General features: G+C 44.0%; 1 protein-coding gene across 1 annotated transcript; it reads left to right on the top strand.

Moving 5' to 3' along the window:
* The first annotated feature begins 149 nt into the window (after positions 1-149).
* On the top strand, positions 150-14,850 carry Etv3 (ETS variant transcription factor 3). The gene is made up of 4 exons (XM_015502703.2): positions 150-1,741; positions 2,335-2,572; positions 3,780-3,895; positions 10,052-14,850. Exons 1-4 carry the CDS (start codon positions 1,696-1,698, stop codon positions 11,188-11,190), a joined length of 1,539 nt encoding a protein of 512 aa, XP_015358189.1. The 5' UTR covers positions 150-1,695; the 3' UTR covers positions 11,191-14,850.
* The last annotated feature ends 2,267 nt before the right edge of the window (positions 14,851-17,117 follow it).

A 17,117-nucleotide genomic window follows, 5' to 3' on the forward strand; every position in this document is an offset into this window, starting at 1 on the left:
ACCGGGAGCTGCCGCGGGCGTCCGCAGCGCCGGACCGAGAATGTCTCCCTCGGGGAACGGTCGCGAACGGAGGCAGGGCAGGGGGCCGAGGTGCGGAGGGGAGTCTCTGGTCCCGTTTGGACGGAGTCTTGGGGTGAATTTGTGAGGAGCTTGCAGAGGCGCCTCCGGGCTGTTGGAAGAGGGCCTTGATGGGCACAGTGGGACAGCTGGGGTATCCAGAAGGGGCTTCCAGATCAGGTCATCGTTGCAGCGGGGTTTGCACCCCTGGCCGTGCGGGATCGAGGGTATTCCTGGGGGCAGGGTAAAGGCCCCGCCGTGGACAGAGCAATCCAGTAGTTTCAAGTCCAGGGCGGCTTCCTTGCAACCGTGGGGAAATTACTGTTTTTCCTTCCTCACTGTCACGGAAATGGGAGAGGAAACTCCTGCCTCAGCCCTGGTGCCTTGTTATTGTGTATGGTGTGTGTCTGTATGCCTGTGTGTCTGTGTCTGTTTTCTCCTTCCTTTGGGCTATTGATCTCCTCCCTGGCCCCTGGTAGTTTCATGGGCTGATACTGGTCTCCTTGTATGTATGGTGAGAAAGAAAATTAAAAGGATCTAGAGGAATCCCAAATTAGATGAGATTTCCAAGATTAGGAATTTGTCCCCACCCGACCCTGGAGCCAATGAGGCACCTGCATTCCCTCTAGACTTCTGTAATATGGGTGCTGAGGGCCTGTCATCCACCCTGGGGAACAATGAGGGCAAATCTGCCCTCTCCTGCCCCCATCTCCCTCTGGCAGTTTCACCCCTCCCTCCTCTTTGCTGAAGGGACTCACTGACACCAAGCTGCTTGCTGCTTGGAACAGGAAATTTATTGAGGAACTGTAAATCTGGATGGAATGAATTCAGATCTTCATAGCAGGACTCCCTCCACTCATTGGCCAGAAGGACCACAGAAATGACTGCTGCTTTTCCCCCCTCCTTCCTTCCAGTTAAAAGATAACATAAATTTTTTTTCTCAGGAAACTTGAGGAGTGTGTGTATATGTGTGTGTGTGTCTGTCTGTCTCCATGTCCTATACAGTGACTCTACATATGTGTGTTTACTTCCTGTATCCAGAATAATTTTCAAGGGGAAGGGGACAGTTTCTGACTAGGAGGAGTTTTCCTTCTTCCATCTCACATAATTCAGTAAAATAAATCAAAATCAGATGTTCATTCTTGAGGGAATCAGATGGATTTGGATTTTTTTCATCCTTTTTTAAACAGGTACATCTGGGTGAACTCAGGCTTGTGTATCTTGGCATGTGAACCTGTCTAGTAATAGAAGACAAACTGTTTGACTTGTTTGGGCTGCCTTTTTGGACCCATTTCACTGTACCTTTCCTTTTTCTTTTCTTTTTTTTTTTTTTAACATTTGGAGGGTTGGTCAGGAGGAAGAAAGCAAATATTAAGGACAGTGTTTACACTTTGTGGTTTAAAGTCAGGTGAGAGATAATTATGGCTTTTGAAGCTGATGACCTGAGGACCATCATTTGATGACTTGCGAATTAGCAGTTTAGAGATGACATGTTTGAAAGACAGAGGGTTGCATAAGGAAGGAAAGACAGGGAAAAGGAAGTTTGGGGAAAGATTGTGCCAGAAAAACTCAGGAGGATAATAAATAAGTAGCATCTTAAAGTAATCCTATGGCTTGTGTCTCAGCAGGAGGGCGAAAATGAAAGCAGGCTGTAGCATCGTGGAAAAGCCAGAAGGAGGTGGAGGTGAGCAGAAGTTAATCATCTCTGATGCACCTGGAATGTCCCTCCCTGGTTCCTGTTCTGTGCACTTGGATTTTGTTCACAAATGTAACTCCATGACTGATAGCCTCCTGACTGGGACAGTTGTAGTCCTGTTTCCTTTGAATGTGTATTGAACACATTTGATCAGCACAGCATTATCTCAAGTTTTAGAGTCTCTTTCCTGTTAGAAAAATAATTCCAACCTTGAGGATAAGAGGAGTTTTCAGCTGTATTTTCCTAAAATATTAGTTTATCTTTCCCATTTGTTCCTTTTGGAACTTTTGTGCCCCCATGGGAGTAGGTTTGGTATATAATAATGTATGGAAAGGTAAATGATTAGGGCACCTGGGTTCTGCTGCCAGACTCTATCCGATTCAGTGATTGCCACAAGAATAAGTCATTTCTCTGTCCTTTTCTCTCCTCTGTTGTGGTTAGCCCCAGATGACTAAAAGGGTGTTTGTGGCATGTTTACAAAGCACTCTAGAGATTCTGAGCAGTGGAATGTGAAGTTGGGGGTGCTGGTATGTATGTACCTAGCTCCTGACTACTTTGATCTTGCTGTTTTCACACTAAAGGGTATCAGTTTCCTGACTGGGCCTACAAAACAGAGTCGTCCCCCGGCTCCCGGCAGATCCAGCTGTGGCACTTCATCCTGGAGCTGCTGCAGAAGGAAGAGTTCCGCCATGTCATCGCCTGGCAGCAGGGAGAGTATGGGGAGTTTGTCATCAAGGATCCCGATGAAGTGGCCCGCCTCTGGGGCCGCAGGAAATGCAAACCACAGATGAATTATGACAAGCTGAGCCGAGCCCTCAGGTAAAAGAAAGGACTCTCAAATCTGTGGTGTTAACAGATTGGAAGGAGACTAGGCAGTTTGGTGAATGTTAGATAAAAAGGGTATCAGGTGATAAGAGACAGCACTCTCTCAGTGAATAATGCGTAGCTTTTAAAGTGGGAGTCAGAGCTGTTGAATCCTAGTAGCACAGGCATAGGAGGAGAAAAAACATATCTTTGGTTCTATGTAGGAGGGAATTCCAATGTGGCTGGCACTGGATCCTGATAGACAGCCGCTTCTGCTCTGTAGTGGGCGAGAGTGTGTGGTGAAACATGGTTTGGAGCTCGTTTATAATCGTTTAGACTTCCCTGTCTGGAGTTTATTAGAATTTCTCTTATTTGGGCTCCCCTGGGAGAAGCTAGGAAGGGGTGAAGCTAGCATAGGAGGAGGGCTCACCGAATGGCGCTGACCCAGCTACTCAGGAACTGAATCTGTGGGCTCAGTTGTCAGTGCATAGGTTGCTCTACAATTTGATTACTATAAGTTCTCAGGCTCTCTTTTCCTCTTTTCAGCCTTAAAATTTCATAACCCTTTAGCCCTCAAGGGGCCAGAAGGCAATTTATGACCTGAGCTATTAAATAGAAGCCAGGCTAAAGGTTCCATGTACGTCAAAGTTCCCCTGCCTTTCTTCATTCTTAGTGACCCTGAACGTAAAATCTGTGCAGCACTCTTCTGGATCCTCCCCCATCCCTTTGAGTCTTTGAAAGTGAAGCAGGCCAGGCTGGCTGCTATTTTCCAGATCAGGGTATGCCATTGTCTCACTGGCCACCATAAAACAGTTCTACATTCCTTTGTGCCTTGAGCATCCGACCTCCTAGGAGAGGTGTCTGCCCTGACCTGGGCCAGACAGAACCTAGGCAGTTAGTGACATAGAATGGAACTGGAAGTAGACTAGAAATGAAATTGTAGAGAGATGGAGGAGAAAGGTGATTAGAGCTAGGATAGGTGTTTAGGATCTTAAAGTGAGGAAGTCTATGTAAAGCTGTAGCCAAAGACTAGAGCTAATTGAAAATTGAATGAAAAAGTGAGCTCTTAGGTCTTCTAACTCTAACCTAATGGCTGCAAAAGAATGAAGAAGATGTTTGCAAGTAATACTTACAGCAAGAATTGTTATTCTTAGCGATTATTTAAAATATATCAAAATCTGTCAATAGCCTGAAGATAAATTGAGTATTCCCATTTTTGCAGATACTATTACAACAAGAGGATCCTTCATAAAACAAAAGGGAAAAGGTTTACTTACAAATTTAACTTCAACAAACTGGTGATGCCCAACTACCCATTCATCAACATTCGATCAAGTGGTAAGATGAAGACTCCTTTGGTTGGTAGTGAATTTTGAGTTAAATATTTTCAGAAAACCAGTTCTAATCCAGGCATGGTGGCACATTGCCTGTAATCCCAGCTGCTTGGGAGGCTGAGGCAGGAGGATCACAAGGTCAAAGTCAGCATCAGCAACTTAGCAAGGCCCTAAGCAGTTCAGTGAGACCCTGTTTCTAAAAATATATATCTAAAAAGAGGGCTGGGGATGTGGCTCAGTGGTTGTTTCCCTGGGTTCAATTCCCAATATCAAAAAGAAAACCAGTTCTGAGACATGACACATTAAAGGGGATTTTAGAAACACTGAAGTAATGTGAACCCTTGAATTGCCCTGTGTTCTTCCTGAGTCTCTCCCCATTCATCTCTCCTTTTTTTTTTTTTTTTTTTTTGGTGGTGCTGAGATTAAACCCAGGACCTTGAGGCATCTCCCCACCACCACTAATTCATCTCTTAGAGGGAGTAATAGGCTATGCAATAACAAGGTACATTTGTTTGGTTGGTTTACTTAGTTACCTTTTATGCATATTATTTGTAATCTCCTAGATATTATTAAACTATCCTGTTTGGCAGTGATGCTCCATAGGTTTGCATTGATTCTTTTTTTTTAAAGATAACACACTCAGTTTAACACCCTGCCCAGTGGCTCTTTCATAGATGAGAACCTGTTTCTACAAACACTTCCGATTTTCTATGAACTACCAAGCGCTCCCTTATCATGTGAATAATCATCAAAACCACAACATCCTTGATCAGAGAAGGAGAGGTTCACATGTTTGCAGTGAAAAGTAGTGTCTTTGATCTGCACCAGCAACTCCTCAGACAACAAGACTCTAGGGTTACTTAGCCTTCTTTCCTTTTTTAAGTGTAGCAGGGCTTCCCCTCGGTCTCTCCAGGTTACAGCTTTTCACCACAGCTCCTCACAGAGGCTTTAGATCTGCCTCTGTTAATGCAGAGGCAGTCTCTTATAAAAGTTATTGTTTATGTTTGATTATTGGGTTTTATAAAGATATCAATTCTTCCCCTACTTAAGAAAATAAATTGTATTTAATTATTTTTCCAACCAATTCATCATTGCTCTTTGTGGCCTGTGTGTCAAGGCAAAGAAAGTTGATCTTGATTCTGTAGTATTACAACTTCTCAGAGAAAAGTTAGAAGAAACCTGAAAATTAGAGCGGGGGTGTGGCTGAGAATATAATGCTAAAATCCATTGCAGATATGTAATTACTACACACAACAAGTTAGGGCAGTTTTAGCTTCACTCTGCTATCATTACAGTTTCATCTCTCTTTCTGTAACCACTCCCTCCTGTCCCTGGGGCATGCATTTAAAAAAAAAAAAAAGTGGTATTGGAATGCGTCTCTCTAATTACAACCTGTTTTCTTTCCTTGTGCCTGAGGGAGCGGCATTAGGAAATCAGACCTGTTCTAGCCACTGGAATATTGTTTCCTCTATTTCTCACTCTTGCCCCTTCCCTGTGTACCTAGAGGTACGGGCACTTTAGATGGGAGTACCAGTCATTGAAGAATGTGTTGGGGTTCATACTCATCTATCCTGCCCCCAAAAGAATGCTTCATTGGTATTTTTTTTTTTTCTGTTCTTGATTTTTTTTTTTAATTGAAAACCCAGAAGGCCAGCCACTTGGACAAATTGAAATGGGATGTCTATCCATCAACCTCTGGGATAAATATGGTTATTTTTACAGGGCAAGGAAATCTAAACTGTTAACTCTGTGAAGACTGGTCTGGAAATCTAATAGTAGTGGCCTGGTACACATGGTCTGCCTGAAAGCAATTGAATCAAAGTTGATCCTTAACAGCCTTAAGACCCTGATCAGAAATTTATGGGGAAAGCAAAACAGCATACATTTCTTTTACATTATCATTACTCACATCCTTAGATATAGACTATTCCAAAGAACAGGAGCCACTTTTTTTTTCCCCCATGGGGGTTGAAAATTCAGGGGCACTTAACCACTGAGCCACATGCTTTTTTCAGGGGAGAGAGGACAAGGTCTTGCTAAGTTCCTGAGGCTGACTTTGAATTTGTAATCCTTCTACCTCAGCCTCCTGAGTCACTGGGATTATAGGTAGGTATGCACCACAGTGCCCAGCTTTGGAATTGTTTTTTTTAATAGAGAACTTTTGCCCAAAGAGGCCAAGTATTGTTTAAGTAATGTTAATATGATGACAAAGGGACGGAACATTTATTGAACATCTACTTAATTGAGGTACTTTTGCTTGGTGGTTTGGCAAATTATCTTATTCAAATCTTCTAGTCCATTAAAGTATATGTCTCAGTATTCACATTTTATGAATGATAAAAGTCAGTGACTGATCAGAGTAGATTGAATAGTTATCTGTTGAACAGTTTATCAGGAAACAGTTCCTGAGAGAATGAACTGTTGAAATTTAGCTCTTATTTAATAATTCATACATTCCAAAATCTCAATTGGGTTTTATTCATTTGTTCAACAGATAATGTGTTAAACCCTAAAGAAAAAAAAAATGATGGGAGAGTTGTTTCCTTCAAGAACTACAGAATTTAGCAGGAAAAATGTATACTAGGTTTAACACAATTGTGAAATGCAAGTGCTTTAAGTAGAGCTGTGTGAATTTAGATCCTAGAGACTTTAAAGGTTTCTGCAAGGTGGATTGATACTTTGGTCTGTGTTTTAAAAAGAAAGGTGGTACATGGCTGATAGTAACATAACTAAATAATATAGAAGTTTATAGAGTAAGAGGGTAAATATTCTTTTCTCTTCCCCCATAGTTTCACTTTTTTAACAGTTTATTGTAGTGTATTTCATGTGTAGGTAGTGTTCAAAGTACTTCTACATATAGTAACTCATTTTTATCATTAGTAGCATCCTATAAAATACATCCTATAGGGCTGGGATTGTGGCTCAGTGGCAGAGCACTTGCCTTACATGTATGAGGCACTGGGTTCAATCCTCAGGACCATATAAAAATAAATAAAATAAAGGCCTGTGTCCATCTACAACTAAAAAAAAAAATATTTAAAATATATCCTATAAGATACATTTAATAATGTATTTTAATATCTACTTGTATCTACATAAGAAACATTGAAGCTAGGCACGGTGGCACATGCCTGTAATTTTAGCAGCTCAGGAGGCTGAAGCAGGAGGATCACAAATTCAAAGCCAGTCTCAGCAACTTAGCAAGGTCCTGAGCAACTTAGTGAGACCCTGTATCAAAATAAAAATAAAAGGGCTGGGGATGTGGCTCAGTGGCTAAGCACCCTTGGGTCTGATTTCTGATACCAAAAAATAAAAATAAAAAACATTGAAAAAGTACTAGTAAAAATAGTTACCTCTTAGAGGATAAAAGGCAGGACAGACTAATTCAGGGATGGACTTGATCTCTTGGGCTATTCTCCCTATTCCCACCCCACCCCAGTTTTTCGATTGTTTGTTTTGGAAGACTTCAAATCTCAGAAAAATTGTATTAATAACAGTGAACACCCACATGTCCTTTATCTAGATTCACTAATGGTTAACATTGTTGCCACATTTGTTTTATCTCTTTCTATTTATATATACTTTTTAAATCTTTTGAGATTAAGTTGCAGACATCATGGCACTTCACCCCATGTACTTCAGCATGTATCTCCCAGGAACAAGGACATTCTTTTCCATAACCACAATAACGTTACCACACCCAGGAAGTTTAACAGTGCTCTAACACTGTTACCAAACATATGGTTCATAGTTGAATGATACATGTACTTCAAAATTTTAATTTTTGAATCATGATTATTATCTAAGAAAAAAATTATTTTAACAACTACATGCAATTTGCTATGTGCTAGTACTATTCCAAGGGCTTTACAAATTTTAATTTTTTTTATTTCTCATAACATTAGGATTGGTCTTATTGCCATCTATTTTACAGGTAAGGAAACTGAGGCACAGAGAGGTGAATTGTCCAGCTAGAACCAGGGTTTGAACATAGGTAAAGACCTTGTTATTTACACTGTTGCCAGAGGGCAATCAGAAACTCCAGTTTGGGGCTGGCATTGTGGCTCAGCAGCAGAGTGCTCACCTAGCATGCTTGAGGCCCTGGGTTCAATCCTCGACACCACATAAAAATAAAGCTATTAAACAAAACAAAACCAAAAAAACTTATTTGTACTAGCCACAAGATAGAAGGTACCAGAAGTAAGATTCAGACCTCAGTTTTCCAACTCTACTATTCAAATCTTGTGATGGTTTTACTAAGGCAATTTTCTTTCAGAGCAATAATATTCATTCAAACTTTTTTTTGCGGGGGGGACAAATTCTTTTCCCTAGCAAAATCTTGGATTTTAAATCTTAATATATAATATAATCAGAGGGAAGGGACCAGATTTCTACCTTTCCAACATGGCTCTATTCCACCATCCTTCCCCTTCCCCCTCCCCGATCCAGAGCATTTGGAAAATGCTGTGTATTATTTTTCCTTACAGATTTATAGCATGCCTTAGTATGTGTAAAGACTGAGATATTGCCCCTTTAAAAAAAAAAAGGCAAGCACCCTACCACTGAGCTATATCCCCAGCCCTGATTTAACCAGTTTTCTAAATTGCTTAGGAGACAGAACTTTCCTTCCCTTCCACATTATCCTTATGACTTATTTTGCCCTTCTGAGTATATACAAGTGGGATTGTTGCTTTTGACTGAATGTACTCTTAATAAAAGCCAAGGATCAAAAGAATCAAAAAAGTTAGGATTTAGTCACTGTGATAGACTGAGAAAAAGAGACTTAAGTCCTGGGACTCTCTTGGCTCTCCTCAAATCCTATGCAGAGCCATTTCTCTGTCTTTCCTAAATTAAGATTAAGTAAGGGGGCTTTAAAAATAAAAAGAGTCCTGCAGACAGTTTTCTGTGAAACATCCCTTTGGGCAGTGCTGCTCTGGCAGCGTTAGCCACGTGTGCCTAGAAGCTGTCTCACACATACCAGCCTACTCCAGAGTCACAGCTGAGGGTGGTTTTCCAATAGCAAGCATAGGAGACTGGCACTAACTGGGACCAGTTCCTAACCGCACTGTGTCTTGCTTCTTTTCGTTTTCTCTCCTAGACCACCAAACTTTTGCTGGTCTTTATTTTTCCCCCCTTTTTTTCTTCTCTTATGCCTGCCTCAGAGTATCAAGAACCCTTATTACATCATCATGATGGAAGCCACCAGAACCTCCAGGAACCTGTGGGCTCCCGAGGCCTCAGGTGGCGTTCCTTTCTCGGGCCTCAAAGGAACTTTTGGGGAGAAGTTGAGAACTTTATGTTCCTCTCAAGTTGGTATGGTTAATAGTGTTAGCTTCCACTTAGAGTTTCAGATTTTAACAGTTGAACTTAGGAGAGGGAGGAGCAGGTCCTAGGTTTTCTTCCAGCATCCTCAGTGCTTAAAAGCGGAGTAGGAATGAAGATCATTTTATAAAATGATCAGAGGTATAAATTTGTAGAGATTGGAAAATATTTGAATCTCTGAGGTAATGATTATTTATCAAAAGTTCCAAATGTATACCACAAGAACTTACCTTAAGAAACAATTTTTTTTTATTAATCTATTTTCATTAAAATATGGTCTTGTTCATGTCCATATATGTGAGGTTCAGGGTCTTGCATGGCTTTACATATATATATTATTTCCGGTTTTGTTTGTTTAGGTTTGCTTGCTTTTATATGTATAGTCAGAATTATGAAAACAAGAAAAGGTTATTTGCACAGCTGCAAATTGAGACAGGTGACACCTACACAATACTTAGAGTTGCAGAGGAGGTTGCTGTTGTATCCCATTCATTCATTCACTTAATACTTATTGAGCATCTACTAATTGTTAAGCCTTGAATTGCTGGGAAGACAGTTGTGGACTATTGGAAGTCTCTGCCTGGTGAATTTATGTTTTAAAATATTAATATCAACAAATAAAGAACATTGCAGATACTAAGGAGTAGTGTGAAGACAACTTAAGGAGCTGGAAAAAGATGGCAACTAAGTTGAATGGGAGAGCTGTGGGATTTGGTCCATTTGAGATATTTGTTTCCTGTTGGGGCTATCTGTTGTGTACCTCATTAGCACAAGGAAAAATGCTAGCAGCCTGAGCAACCAGACCTCCAACGGAGCCTTTGTCTTTCCCCCACTGCAGGTGTGGTTCCTCAGAGCGCGCCTCCAGTGCCAACGGCCTCTTCCCGCTTCCACTTCTCACCCCTGGACACCCATTCTCCAACTGGTGATGTGCAGCCCGGCCGGTTCTCTGCCAGCTCCCTCACTGCTTCTGGCCAGGAGTCGAGTAATGGCACTGATAGGAAGGTGGAGCTTCCGGAGCTGGAGGACGGCTCAGCTGCCGACTGGCGCCGGGGCGTGGACCTCATGTCTTCCCGGAATGCTGTCGGTGGAGGCGGGCTCGGCCACCAGAAACGCAAGCCCGACATAATGCTTCCTCTGTTCACTAGGCCTGGGATGTACCCTGACCCCCACAGCCCCTTCGCCGTCTCTCCCATCCCTGGCCGTGGAGGTGTCCTCAATGTTCCCATTTCGCCAGCCCTCTCCCTGACTCCCACCATCTTCTCCTACAGCCCCTCCCCGGGTCTGAGCCCCTTCACCAGCAATAGTTGCTTCTCCTTCAACCCAGAAGAAATGAAACACTACCTTCATTCTCAAGCCTGCTCTGTGTTCAACTACCACCTGAGCCCTCGGACTTTCCCCCGCTACCCCGGGCTCATGGTTCCGCCACTGCAATGCCAAGTGCATCCCGAGGAGTCCACTCCGTTTTCTATCAAGCTGCAGCCCCCACCCGCTGGGCGCAAGAACCGTGAGAGGGTAGAGAGCAGCGAGGAGTCGGCACCTGCTGCCGCACCCACCATGGCTCCTGTGCCCCCGCGAATTAAGGTGGAGCCCACAGCCGAGAAGGATCCTGAGAGCCTCAGGCAGCCAGCCCAGGAGAAGGAGGAGCACCCTCAAGAAGAGGGCACCGTGCCGAGCAGGACCACGGAAGAAAGGAAAGGTACCGTCTTTGCTCGCCCTGCTGCCCCACCCACCTGGCCCCCTGGCCCCACCAGCACCGCCAGTGAAGAACCCCTAGAGGTGACTGAAGACAGTGAGGACAGGTCTGGCAAAGAGCCCAGTGCACCAGAGAAGAAAGAAGACGCTTTGATGCCCCCCAAGCTTCGGTTGAAGAGGCGCTGGAATGATGACCCTGAAGCCCGGGAGCTGAGTAAGAAGGGCAAGTTCCTCTGGAACGGGTCAGGACCCCGGGGCTTGGCAACAGCAGCCGCAGATGCGTAGAACTGCAAGTGGGCCGGGAGCTGTTTATATTGTAGTCAAATACATACATGTATTTATGTAGCAGGATCTGGGGGGCGGGGGGCGGGAGTTAGGCTGGTTTGATCATCTGGGGCATAGACTCATACTTTTCTGTTGGGGATGGGATGGGTGTCTTCTGTTGTAAATTAGGTCAGATGTGAACACACTTTTTTTTTCCTGGTGAGTAGTAGGACACAGAGAGGGTATGTGAACTGAAAGGGGAAGGAGCCTGTTTTCCGTTTGAGGCTTACACTTCCTGACAAGGAAACTCCTAAAGGGCCCAGGTACTTTTTGGTCCCACAGTAGTTTGGGTTCCAGGCTTTTTCTTTTCTATTGTATTTATGTATGAAAAGCCATTAATGGGTTTCTGTTGCTTGGAGAGAGAGACTTAAAAGGGAAAGGTCCTGGCTGGGAGGTTGTGCAGTGAGAGACCATTAATACTAAGTATTTTGCCTGAAATGTTACTTTATAATTATTTCAAGGGAGGAATAAGGTAATTTCAGTCTTAGGGGTGGGGAGGGATGTTCAGATGTCAATTTTCCTTTTTCTCTCTCTTTTCTCTAGTTGTTATTTGCCATTTCTCTTTTCCTTTTTAAAAACTGCTTTCAGGACACATGAGTGTACTGCCAGTTAGAGTGGGGCTGAGGCACGGAGCTGGCCGCCTCTCAGGGGCAGGGTTGGGGCAGGAAACCTTGCTGCGAGCTCCTTGGACTTTTTACCTACTTCACTTATTAAGAAGCCATGAGGAGTTGCAAACTCTTGTTCAGGGAAGAAAGAAGAGGGCAGGAGGAAGTAACCCAATGCCTTTAAAAACAAAACAAATGAAAAACATGATCCTCATTGTTCTTTTCCATTGTGGGTTTGGGAAGCCAAACCAAAGTTTGACTGTGAGCAAGTTCACTGAGAAGGCATGACAACATTGCTGAAGATGTCTTTCCATTGTGTCTGGTCCTCTTATCATTTTCTGAAGTCGAGCCTTAACTATGAACATACTTCAAGAGATACGGGTCTGTCAACATAAACCTGTAAAGGGCATGGACAGCTTTTCAGATAATCCAGGAATGTTGAGACTTGCTTCAATTCCTAGCTGGTATTTAGTCACTCCCTCTTGATGTTGTCGGAATGGGTAGCAGAAAGGCAGGGTCGTGGGAGCTCAGGGCAGATGGTACCTGGAAGCACAGAAAGTAGCTGGGGGAACAAGTGGATGTTTGTCATGAGCAAAGGAAGAGGTGGAAAGACGCTGAAGGCAGCCAGAGGCCACAGGCCTGGTGTGAGTGAAGGTTGATGTCTGTCCTGCGATGGTGCCCTTCTTGCCGCCCCATTTGCCCACATTGTTCTGAGCCTCCTGATCGACTGTCTTGCTTGAGACTCCAGACAGGAATTGTCTCTTTGTGGGAAATTCTCTTCCAACAACTTCAAAGGAAAGGGAAAGTATTGATCTTATGTGAAGCAAAAGACTAAGGCTGGGTGTAGCTCTCTAGTACAGCACTTGCCTAGCATGCAGAGGGCCCTGAGTGTGATCCCAGCACCACAATAAGAAGAAAAGAAAAAACTAGGGGCAGAGAGAAAGTAACAGCAGCCAACCTTCTGTGTGTGTGCACGTACCTCCTTAGTGTACATGAATGTAAACTCCTGGCTGTGGCTCAGATCCAGCTGGCAGCCAAGCAGAGGGAGGGAAATAATGCACTGTCTGTTGAGGGGAAGGGGTGGTGTCTAGGAACTGGAGAAAATCCTGACTTCACCTTGGCCTGAGAGACATAACTAGGGAACCTTTGAGAGTTCTTCTAATAGTGGGGTGTTTTTTCTTTTTAAAACTGGAGTATGTGCATGAGACAGGGATTTAGGAAAGGTTAGAGCAGGTGAGAGACACGAGATGGCCTGGGATGACTTGAGTCCAGCATGCTATTTCTTGGCATGCAACTGAACTTGATCCAAGTTCCCTAAGTGACTCATCTTTGCCCAGGAAAGGAATTGAGTGTGGTCCCTAAGACTCAGGCTTGGTCAGGCTGAGAGGGCTCCCCAGTCAGGCTGCCTTTGGCGATTGTGTTTTTACCAGTTTCCTTCTCTGCACCTCGATTTACCTCTGACTCGGAAAGCAGGCCTGGCAGGTAGATGAGGGCTCTCTGCTTGGCATTGCCCGATCTAACCAGGGAGGCCAGCTGGCCACCCACTGTCCACTACAGGGGAGGGCCAGCAGGTGTCGGTATGAACTCAGGAATAGAAACACGAGGCCTTTAAAATAAGAGAGGGAAGAAAATCAATGATGCATACCTGTAACCCCCTAGAACCCAAGTGCCAGAATTAATTCCTAGATGCTGCTTCTGTTTGAACAAAAAGTCACTGCTTTTACACTTGAAAAATCATACTCAAAATGTTCAACTCCATGAAATATGTTTTTTGGCTTTAAGAAGTTGTTTGGTGTTTAACTGTTTTCTTTGATTGCCATTCCACCAGTAACTGTTGTTTGATTTGCACTGCACACTGGGGTTTGGGGGTGGGGGGGCTTCTATAGAGCCGAACTTGGGCTTGCTCAGGAAGTGGACCAGGGAATGTGGAGATTGTTGATATTTCCTGGAGCAGAGGAGTGAGAGTTTTTTCTCCTCCCCAGCGCACTCCTAGCAGCTCCTATCACCAACATGGTACAAAGCCAGGCCTTTCTCTTCCATGAGCATCTCATCACTGTCCAGCAGCATGTGGAAGAAGGGGAGACAAAAACCGGACCTATGTCGTGTCTCCCATTTTTTCCAAGTTTTGCTGTGCCAACTGTTTAAAACTTTGTAAACATAATGAAATTTCATTAATCAAGAACTTATTCATGTAAACAGATTGCTTTTGTAGCTATAGAAAACAGTAGAGATCTTTTAAGGGCACCCAGCCTTGCTGAGCTCACCTTTTTTCCTGAAAAAAGATAGAGGTGAACTATAAACCATTCACCAAGTCCCTCCACCCTAATTACCAAGCTGCGCTGCATTAAACCCACCTCACTAATATAGGGAAACTATTGCATCCTAGCGACCCATGGGCCAAGAAACTTTTAGAAGCATTAAAAAAATAGTTGAGGTATATCACTTCTCACCAAGTGGTTAGAGTCAGTTGGCTGTTTATCCCTTGTCATTTATTTATTCCATAATTATGTTATGCTTTTTGTTTTGTAAACAGTAATGGAACATACATATTTATGTGTTTTGAAAGAAAACTTTGAGTTTTTTAAAGAACTGTTCCATTTTTAGTTTCTTCTTGGGGCAGGGAAGAAGTTAACCAGTTAATTTGTTTTGAAATATTTAGGCATTCTTTGAGTTATAAAATTGTGATGCAGGGATTTGTGGATGAGACATTCACGTGTGAAAGATGACTTCACTAGTTATCCGCTTACGCAGAATAAAGTGTGTATATGTACATAAAATGTAAGTAATCTTAACTCCATTGTGCAGTGCCTTTTAGATGTTCCGCTTTCTATAAAGTCTTCAAATTTTTGCATATATATTATATATATATGATGTAATGTTATAGAAATATATGTATAATATACATATTTTTTCCAGGGGTATCTGATAGCTCTGTATTTTGTTATGGAAGTTGAAAGAAAAAAGTATTTTACCTCAGAAATTAAAGTTAAATAAAAAAAAAAAAAAGTACTTTTAAGTAATGTTTGTGGAGTGCTGATTTTGTTGTTCATTATACTGCGTGGCCAAAGGGTTTGCAGGGTCTGCACCAGCTCCCCAGTCCACACTTTTTTTTTTTTTTTTTTGTCTGAGGCCGGAACCCAGGGCCTTGCTCATGCTAGGCAGTAGGCAGTAGGCAAGCGCTCTGCCTCTGAGCTAAATCCCCAACCCCGCACAATTTTTTCTTCTACTGCCTGGGCACCCACATGGGGAGGAATAGCTCTCGACTGGTGTGGAGCTTGTCATTTTCCTTGAGTGGGTGGCTGCTGCCCGATAAAGGAAACTGAAGCCAGGGAACCCGAGGGGAGTTTCTGTCTGGAGATTGTTTTCAGGGTCCATCCAAGTACATAGCAGAGGCAGGCACAGAAGGCCACAGACTGCGTGACACCATGTATGTGAGATTTCCAGGAGAGGCAGATCCAGAGGGACCAGACAGAGATTGGTGGTGCCCAGGTAATTCATTTTTGGGGCAATGAAAACATTCTGGACTTCTAACAGAAACTACTGAAGTAAAATCACTCTGGAAGGACGTTATGGTATGTGCCTCTCAATAAAGATCGTTTTATGGTTGGTTTTCTTGTCTTTAAATTCAGGATGTGCCTGTTTCAGGGAAACAGTATTTCCTAGTAGAACAAGAGTCCAAGGGGAAGAAGGGAGTCTTGGTGGGTTTAGAGTATCATATAATATAACACACTTCAAGGGAAAAGGTGCTAACAGGAATCTCATTTTACCCATGGGAGATAGGCAAGATGACTTTTTGAGGGTCCCAACATGCCAGGTGTTAGGTTTGGCTTCTACTAAAAGGTAGGAGTTGTAGAAGGGTATGACTGAGTGGTAAGGGTGCAGGTGAAGAGGCAAGTGGATTAGGAAGGAGCTTTGAAGATCCCACATTTTGCATTTTTTTTTTTTTTTCTTCTGGCAATAACCATCCTGGGTGCTTTACAAGAGTTTGGACCAGGCCAATGAGGGGCATGCATGGAAGGCCATCAGAGAGACTACCCTTCAGAGCAATATCTGTTCAGGAAGACTCAGCCCATTGGAAGTGGGGGGTAGGAGGGGGACTGCCCAGAGTAACTCAGGTCAGGAAGCTGGAACGGGTTCAGTTAAGTCCCTCTTGCTTCTGTCATTGCTAAAGGGAAAGAAAGGCTTGTTTTAGGAACGGACTTGAACAGAGTTTTGAGATGCGGATTCTAAGCAACAGGCTTTGCCAGCCTAAGTTGACCTCTCAGTGCTCAGAATTGGATGGTAAGTACTGAATTTTTCACAAAGAGGAGGGACTGAGGAGGAGACAGAGCCTGGAGGTGAGAACACCATGGGTCTGGGAACAAGGGTGGAGGGAACGGAGGAGAAGGAGGGAGGATGAGGCCGCCCAGCCTTAGTCGTGGGCTAAGGCTATTACTAGGGAATAAAGCCTCCCGTGGCTCCCCGTTTCCTCTGACGCAGCCTTGCTTGGAAGGCCTCTAATAATCTGGCCCTTGAAGCCTCGTCCTTCACCACAGAGGCCTGCCCGCATTCCCGGGCACTACTTAAGCTGCAACCAGAACAGCGAGGCATTCGGAGCACTTACAACGTGCTGGTTTTCTTCGGTCCGCTTAGTCGTATGAACTCAATCCTCAGGACAGCCCTCTGGGTAGGTGCCGGTCATCCCTGCTCTACTGAGGGGAACCCTGAGTCAAAAAAGTGAACTAATGTGACCCAAGTGCCCAGTGCCTGTGCTTTTAACCACGCTGCTACAAGGCCTCAGCCATGCTGAACCACTGATGGGGTCTGCCCCACCTACCAGAACACTCCTCTACTTCTAACCAACTGTATCTTCTCCAGAATTCAACTGGTGTGTCACTGCCTTCAGGGTCCTTTCCTGAAGGACACTGTCCTAATGTCACCCTTTCCACACTTCTTGTCATTGCTGACTGGTCTGGCTTCTTACCCAACAGCCACGAAGCCAAGGGCCAGCACAGGCAGGGCTCAGTTCATCTCCCTTTCTCCACTGCCTACCACACTGCCCAGGATCGAAGATGCTTGATAAATGTGGATTAAATGAATAACAAGAAACATGAGGGATGTCTGACTACAGGGACAGAAAACAGGTTTGGAACATGAGGACAGGCAAAGGGATATGGGGAGAGTGATACATGGAGGGTCTGACTTGTAGGCCCCAGAGGAGGGCCACCTGGCAGAGAAGCTGAGCTTGTTGTGGGGGAAGGGGCCTCTCCCAGCACAGCCTCTGCCGCCTCCCCTGCTCCTGCA

Source organism: Marmota marmota, unplaced genomic scaffold (genome assembly GCF_001458135.2).
Source record: "Marmota marmota marmota unplaced genomic scaffold, marMar, whole genome shotgun sequence".
Taxonomy (NCBI): Eukaryota; Metazoa; Chordata; class Mammalia; order Rodentia; family Sciuridae; genus Marmota; species Marmota marmota.